At 41.0% G+C, this 8,374-nt stretch overlaps 1 protein-coding gene across 1 annotated transcript in view; it reads left to right on the top strand.

Annotated features, from left to right (window-relative positions):
* Nucleotides 1-793: 793 nt before the first annotated feature.
* The window catches only part of AGBL1 (AGBL carboxypeptidase 1), a gene marked incomplete at its 3' end in the record, with an annotated part of 388,115 nt that continues 380,534 nt past the window's right edge, over nt 794-8,374 (top strand). The window contains exons 1-4 of the mRNA XM_024749339.1: nt 794-805; nt 971-1,034; nt 2,669-2,815; nt 6,024-6,155. Of these exons, the coding sequence (XP_024605107.1) occupies nt 794-805; nt 971-1,034; nt 2,669-2,815; nt 6,024-6,155 (355 nt within the window). The remainder of the gene's footprint in view (nt 806-970; nt 1,035-2,668; nt 2,816-6,023; nt 6,156-8,374) is intronic.

Here is an 8,374-nt window from a genome sequence, read left to right as displayed (position 1 = left end):
AAAATGGGTCCCCAAAGAAGGATCCTGAAGTCTAAATATGGTGGCAGAACCCCTGAGACCATAACTCAGTGAGTCCCCTTATAGTCATTATTTAAGGAACAACCCTTCAACCATCTCTTATGGCAGGAAGTCTTTCTCAGTAAAAGGAAACACAGCCCTGCCATTCCCATGTGTACCCTGACCATGCCACCTCCTTTCCTTTGCCTTCCTTCTTTTTTTTAATTTTTATTTTATATTGGAGTATAGTTGATTTACAATGTTGTGTTAGTTTCAGGTGTACAGCAAAGTGATTCAGTTATACATATACATGTATCTATTCTTTTTCAAATTCTTTTCCCATTTAGGTTATTACAGAATATTAAGTATAGTTCCCTGTGTTATACAGTTGGTCCTTGTTGATTACCTATTTTATATATAGTAGTGTGTACATGTCAATCCCAAACTCCCAATTTATCTTTCCCCCCACCTTTCCCCTTTGGTAACCATAAGTTTGTTTTCTATGTCTGTGAGTCTATTTCTGTTTTGTAAATAAGTTCACTTGAATAATTTTTTTTAGATTTTATGATATAACTTAGATATAAGTTATATCATATGATATATTTCTTTCTCTGTCAGACTTATTTCACTTAGCATGATAATCTCTAGGCCCATCCATGTTGCTGCAAATGGCATTATTTCATTCTTTTTTATGGCCGAGTAATATTCCATTGTATATATGTACCACATCTTCCTTATCCATTCATCTGGACATTTAGGTTGCTTCCATGTCCTGGGTATTGTAAATAGGGCTGTAATGAACATTCAGGTGCATGTATCTTTTCAAATTAGAGTTTTCATCTTTTCTGGATATATGCCCAGGAGTGGGATCGCTGGATCATATGGTAACCTTAAGGAACCTCCATACTGTTCTCCATAGTGGCTGCACCCTCACCTTCCTTCTTAAAAATGGCTGCCTGTGCTTTCATTGCAGAGCTCCTCTGACAGGGAGTCCACCCTGACCATCCTCCAGGTCCTCGGAGATCTGCTTTCCGTTGGTGAGTAAGCCATGCCCTCATCCCTTGTATGGTGGACATGGAGGCATGCAGCTGTAGTGTCTCCCAGGGACCTATGTAGCCTGGGGGTTTGCTCCAGCTCAAGTTTTCTGTGAGAGACAGAATCACCATGGGATGGTTGTACTTTGTGCTCTTCAGTCTTGTCACTCACCCTATGGTGATCCAAACTTAGGAGGGAATTAGACTCTTGGTGGTGATTCTATGATACTTCATTTCTGGGGACAAGGACCTCCAGCCCTCAGCAATTCAACCTGTTGCCTCCCCTGCTTCCCTCATCGTGGCCCATTTAGAGAGCCAAGTATTGGCAGCTCCCTTCATATGTCCAGTGGAGACAGGAAGATGAGGCAGGAGCTGGACTTAGCAGAGTGGTCAGCCACTACATTTTCAGAGATAAGATGACAGAGGTGACTATATTGGCATCAACTGAGTTAACTGGGGCACGCCTCTATTAGCTCATTCCCATGTGAGGGTCTTGGAAAACACAGCTTCTTGGACATTCCAACATTTACTCAGTTTTCACTTCTATGTAGCCAGTCACATTGCATTAGAAAGACGTATTATCGCCAAACAGACCATACCGAAGTGAATGTCGCTCCAAAGCCACAAACCCTCAGATTACAGATTCAGGAGGAAGGGTCCACTCATACTGAGGTTTTTCCATAGGCTGTGCTGCCCTCCAATGGCAGGGTGACTTCCCTTCTTCTGCACGAGGTACCCTCTGTAGGTGAAGACCACTTGTCCTCTGTGGTACTTCTGCCTTCAATTTGTCCAGTGGTGTCTGGAACTCTTAGAATGAAACCTTGGAGTTCTCCTTCTGAAATAGGTAGTGATTATTGCCCCTTTAGTAGAGGATGAAAAATCAGAGGGTCTTCTTTGCTAATAATCTCCCACCCTGTTGGCCACCTTTGTCCAAGTACATAGAGAGTCACGTGGGTCCCCTTCCAAGTTGAAATGTAATCACTGCTTTTGAGCTTGTCCTGGGGCAAGATGTTTAAAACTATTCTTAGGTAGAAAGACCAATATACCTTACCCTAGCCCCAGACACTCTTCAAACTCCCTAGACGTGTGATTAGATGTTTGTTTCTCAAGGGATTATTCTGGTTGTTTCCATATTTACCGCAGGTCTGTTACTGAAGGTCAGCACCAAATAATCATTAACACCATCCATGAAATTATTCCAGATAAGCTATCAAACCAAACCCTCTTGTAGATGATTCAAACCTATAGCTGAGGGGATACTGATCCCTCTTTAATTAAGTATATGATTATACATAAGCCTATATGCATATTTCTATACATGCAACACAAGTGCACAGATACACTGAGACTTAATAGATTCTCAGGAAAGTAGATTTTAGGCTCCGCTTATTACAGCTGCTGCAAGTTCTGAAATATTCCATTATTTCTCCATTTCGCACCCCACCCCCACCCCACAACCCTGGCCCCTTACCTAATAGCACAACTTTACACAAGTTGCTTCAAGAACTCCACAGTTTTCATTTCTGGGGTGAAATGAACCAATCCTTGTTCTGTCTCTAGCTGTGGGGTCTGCTTTCTGTTCCAAGGAAATGAGGGTAGTTATTTGAGGCTCAGCGCTCCTCTGCTTTCCCCCTCAGGCACAGACCGGAGGATTTGCTACGTGATCAGCAAGGGTGGTAGCGAAGCCCTTCTGCAGACCCTGGTGGACACAGCCAGGACGGCTTTTCCAGACTATGATATCCTCTTGCCCCTCTTCCGGCTGCTGGCCAAAGTTGGCCTACGAGGTACCCATACCCCTGGGACCCAAAGATGACTGAAAGGGCATCTGGGGATGTTATCATGAGAGCAATTTGGGAATCTTTTGTGGGGGAGTACAGGGCGGAGCAACAGGGAGGTATAGACACCTTGGTGGTGACGGCAGGACCAGCCCCAGCCTCACCTGGAAGGTGAGGGTCCAGGAGAGGTTCGTAGATGTCAGCAAATCCAAGGTACTTAGGTGCTTCGGACAGGACCCAGAGCAGGCATGGACTACATGGGGCATGAGGCATATGGGGGACAGAGGGGAGATACTCCAAGGAGGTTTTCAATCACTTTAAAAATAAATGGAAAATTTCTTCAAATAACATCTTATATGGAGGTTCGTTATGTAAATGCATTAATTGCCTAGGGCTGCTGTAATGAATTACCACAAACTGGTGGCTTAAAACAACAGAAATTTATTTTCTCACAGTTCTGGAGGCCAAAAGTCTGAAATTAAGAGGTTAGCAAGATTGGTTCCTTCTGGAGGCTCTGAGGGAGAATCTCTTACATGCCTCTCTCCTAGATTCTGGTAATTTCCAGCAATTCTTGGTGTTTCTTGGCTTATAGACACATCACTCCAATTTCTGCATCCATCTTCACATGGCCTTCTACTCTTGTGTCTTTCTTTGTGTCCTCTCCTCTTATAAGGATATTGGCCATTGGATTGAGGGCCCATCCAAATCTGTATGATCTTAAGTAATTAAGTCTGCAAAGACTATATTTCCAAATATGATAACATTCTGAGGTTCCAGGCAGACATGAATTTTGGGGCACGGTTTTCAACTCACTACAATATGTCACATAGAAGTGGAGCTTCCTTGGTTGAAGAGACGATGGGGGTCTAGAATTCTTTCCACTTATGCCGCACATCCATTTCTCTTTCCTCATAGAAGACTGAAACACCTCCCTACAACCCTAGAAATTTTTGGAGCACATTTGAAAAAGCCTGGGCACTCAGGATGCATGTAAACGTTGCAAATTAGTCCTAACAGTTAAGCTCCGATTGTGTGCATTCTTACATAAATCACAGTCGAGAAGCTCAGGTTCTCCAAAAGTTGGATCTTTGATGCTCAGTGCAGGCAGCAGCAGCTGAGGGCACAGGGCTCTGGGATACTCTTTCCTTTCAATGTTTGGAGCTGTGATTTGAGTCCATTCTACATTTCATAGATAATGATTGAGACCCAGGCATCAGCCAGCACCTGCATGAGCATGTTCCAGACAAAACCAATAGAACCAATATTCATTGAATATCTGTTGAATATTCAACAGATTTTTACTCCATGTCTCCCAGGGCTGTGCACTGTTCTAGACACTGGGAACATCACTGTCACAAAGACAGATAAGGGGCCTCTTCGCATGGGACTTACATTCAAGTGGGGAAGGGCAGAATAATTAACTAGATTAACTAGATAATAGCAGACAATGATAATTAACTAGATAATAACTGGAAGGAAAAGAAAAGGTGATGTTCCTCTAAGATGATGTGGACAGAGAGAGGTGACATTGGAGCCCAAACTTGAAAGATAAGAAGAAGTCAGCAAAACAAAGAGTGGGCCAAGTGAACTCCAAAAACAGACAGAAAAGACATGATATACACCCTGGTAGTAAATGGCAGAGGCTGGGAAGTCAGATCTGGGTTTTAGGCCTGGCTTTGACATTTATTAGCAGTGTGACCTTGGGCAAGTTACCATTGGGCTCTCATCTACAAAATGGGTCTCAGTACATAATTCTTGGGTTGCTGTAAGGATTAAGCAAGGTTGTATGTTGCCTGCTTAGCATGTGGCGCCAGAAGCTTGATGGACAAGAGTCATGTAGATTTCATAGGAGAAAGAGAGATGAGTGATGCACCAGGGCAGTGATTTTCAAGGTATGGACCTTGATATTATTATTGTCATAATTACACCTTCTGCCATTAAATAAAGATGGTAGTCCTTGTTACTGACATTCAAGCTGTCAGGGGCTGACCTGAACAGAATAGAAATGAGATTGGCTGCTCATGAATGGAGCCAGATAGGTATCTTTCTTTTCTGATAAAGGAAGCGGGTCATATGAGTTCAGTCACAGTCTCTTTGCCTTTTGGTGTCTTGTGGTCCAGAGATAAATATTGGTAAACGAGGTTTAGGATGTTGTCTCTGTTTTACTTATTTCTACCTGCTATGAATCTGGTAGTGACTGTATTCTTGCAAAAACAAACATGGTGATTTGGGCATTGCACTTTGGAAAGGACACAAACAAATGTGACAGGTGGCACAGTCACATATTATCCCTAGTGGGAGCCAGGAGCATAGAATTAAAAAATATTTTTCCCTTTATTTTTTATGCTTATTACCAATTATTAAATAATATTAATAATTATTAGTAATTATTAAAATAATAATGACTAACCCACAACACTGAATATCAGGTTATTTGAATCAATAATTTAGAGAAATTTGGGGAGAAAATTTTATTTTCTGGAATTATGTTTTCATGTTTTATTATAAAGTTCTCTACCATATAGAAAGATGACCTCTTCTATACCTATCACTTAGATCTAACCATTGTTAACATTTTGCCATATTTCCTTAACCTATTTATTTTTATTTGAAATATTCTAAGGAAAATTAGAGATAGCATTACTCCTAAATACTTTTGAGTGCATTTCTTTGAAAAGAGACGTTTTCCTATATAATCATAATACCATGGTCATAAATCTAACAAAATTAACAATCATACATATTTATATTCATTCCAGTTTCTTCAAATGTTCCCAGCATGCCTTTTACAGACATGTTCAGAGGAGGATCCAATCAAGGTTCACACAATGCATTTGAATGTTATGTAACTTAAGTATCCTTACTTCTGGAACTGTCTTAAAGGAAGAAATTTATACCCAGCTAAACTGTAGCTCATGTTTGAGGACAACCAGAAACATTTTTACATATAGGGGGTGCAAGTCATACAACCCACAAGACTTCATGTAAATATTAATTGAAGAATAATGGACCATATGTATACCCTCGATTACCTCTTTTGAGTCATCTGGTTCCAATGGGGACATACTTAGTAGCATTTTCTACTAGACCCGAAAAGTCTCATTGACCATGATAATCTTCTTCACTCCACCATCTTTGTCTTCCTCTCCCCCACACACTATACAACCTTCAGAATTAATGTGAAACACAACTAAGATGGATTGATCTGTGTTCATAGATAAAAAGTTTGGACAGAAGGCACTGGAATTTGAAGCACTTGATGTGACATTGATTCTGGCGAGGAAAAACCTGTCTCACAGCCAGAACCTCCTCCACTGTCTCTGGGCTCTGCGTGTCTTTGCCTTTAGTGGTAAGCAACTCAATTGTGACTCTCTGGGGGTGACTTCCAGATCTGGGCTGGGACACCTGGAAGCCATTTGGGGAAGGAGGGCATGGGTAGAGGACAGATGTAGTCCCAACAAGATAAATAAACCAGGAGGAGCCTCATGTTCTAGAGACCGTAGAGGTGAGAAGTTATTTCTTCATTTCCTTCTCAGCCATGGAGAACTCTTGAGCCAGTGCTTAAAGTGAGAGAGCCATATTGTTTTCCCTTGGGAGCTAAAACATTTTAGCACTCTACGTCTCTCTGTCAGTACTACAAGGTGAAAAAGACCTGTGGCAGGGGAAGGCAGACTTTATTCAGTCCTTATATCCAAGGCACAGAGCAATGTGTTACAGCTGTCAAGAGCGACCCTCACATCACAAGTCTCTCCACTATGTCCCTGAAATCACTCATTGCTCATGACATCCTTTACCAAAGTTTATCTCCCAATGCTTCTCAACATAGTCTTTCAGGTAACTTGATATATCATGGCACATGGGTTGATGTTATTTGCCATCTCCTGATTTGAATTATTTCTGATAATCATAACCATCCTGTATGTAGACTCAGCATTTCATAGCTAAGAAAAAAGAAAATGAAGCTTAGAAGAATGAAGAAATTGCTTGAGTTCATACAGATAAGTCATGAGGGCTAAGTTTCTAACTGCAAAATTCATGTTTATTCTACTCTCCATACAGATACAGTTTTTAATAGATTATATTCTGTACCACCTATTTCAGTGTAAAGAACACAGACTTTTATTTCTCCTTTCGAAGCCCCTTTCCTACAGGACAAAAGTGACAACTATTTAGATGTAATACTCTCTAGAGGAAAGGACATGAGCTTAGAGCCAAGAAGACCTGGGCTTGACTCTGACTTCATTTCTTAAGAGTCATATGATGTGTGCACTTAACCTGTTTAACCTCAGCTTCTTCCTTTGTAAAATTACAGTTGTAATAAGAGCTCATAGACTTGGTGGTTGGGATAAGTAAGATCATGTTCACGGGTAAGTTCGTCACATAATAGTTGCTAAGTGTTAGTTTTTCTTCTCTGCTCTAATCTTTTCCCTCAGTCCTTTGAAATAATAGGAATCACACACATAAGGGGAGTAAACAGGTGGTGACCTTTTTCCGTAACTATCCTCAGAACTAACAAAATATTAGGGACATATTTCATTGGTTAACTCCATGAGTAAGCATGGAAGACCCATCAAAAGAAAGTATTTCTAGGGAATAATGAGACAGATGCTTGACTCCGTGTTCACAGACAGAATCTCCACTCATATTCATGTATGTTGAGCAGAAAATCAGAGAATATTTGAGAGAGGCTGAAAGAATCTGTCCAAACCCATCTCTAATAAAGGAAAATCTAAGTGAGAAGTTGTGGCTTTGTATAAAGGACAACTCTTATTAATGAGGAGGCAGAAGGTGTGTCACCCCCATTTGGAGCTTGCCAGCAGCACGAGATTGGAAGTATCTTATTTTGGTTTCGTAAAGAATAGTTAAGATGAATAACTTACTCTTATTATATACATTGATTATAGAGATCTTGAAGAATTCCTTCAGCAGGGAGCTCTGAAAAATGCTGAGATGTGCCTGTGGGTATGAGGAGGTGGCCATGTGTCTCCTAAGACAACATTTATTGTATGAACTGTTCCATAAAATATTAAAAAAAAATACGATCACTCTCTACACATTGACTTTACTGATGAGAGGCAAGCAGAGTTCATGAAGCCCATGGGTTGCTGTCTCTTTGGTGAATTGTTAGCCACTGTTGAATGTTCCAGCAAGTTTGCTAAACAGCTCCTATCTGCAGAAGGAATTGGCTGGAACCGTAATGGGTCTGTGACAGCCAGCGAACCATTCGGCAGCTCTCAGATGGCCGGTGAGGTTGCTTATAGAGCTGCCAGAGGTCTAACCTTGGGCAGGCATCCAGCGTGGAAGAACTTAGTGAGGACTTTTTATTGTTATCCTCTTTCAGTTCCAAGTCTAAAGTCTCCCATGCTAGAATTCATGCTCTTAAAACTATTTCCTCTCTAACTCTACTTAATACTAGAATTTTGCTGAATTATTTGCCAGGAGTTTACTCCAGCGTGTTTTGCCAATTTAGAAGTAAGGACTGAGTTAGTAGCCATGGGAAGGGAAGATTGATGGGCAGAACTAGGATGCCAAATTCTTGAATTTTGATCCTTTCAATGACTGCCTGTA

This window comes from Neophocaena asiaeorientalis, unplaced genomic scaffold (genome assembly GCF_003031525.2).
Source record: "Neophocaena asiaeorientalis asiaeorientalis breed wild unplaced genomic scaffold, Neophocaena_asiaeorientalis_V1.1 scaffold201, whole genome shotgun sequence".
Classification (NCBI taxonomy): Eukaryota; Metazoa; Chordata; class Mammalia; order Artiodactyla; family Phocoenidae; genus Neophocaena; species Neophocaena asiaeorientalis.
The sequence above is the reverse complement of the archived record's forward strand: the minus strand, read 5'-3'. Positions and strand labels throughout refer to the sequence as shown.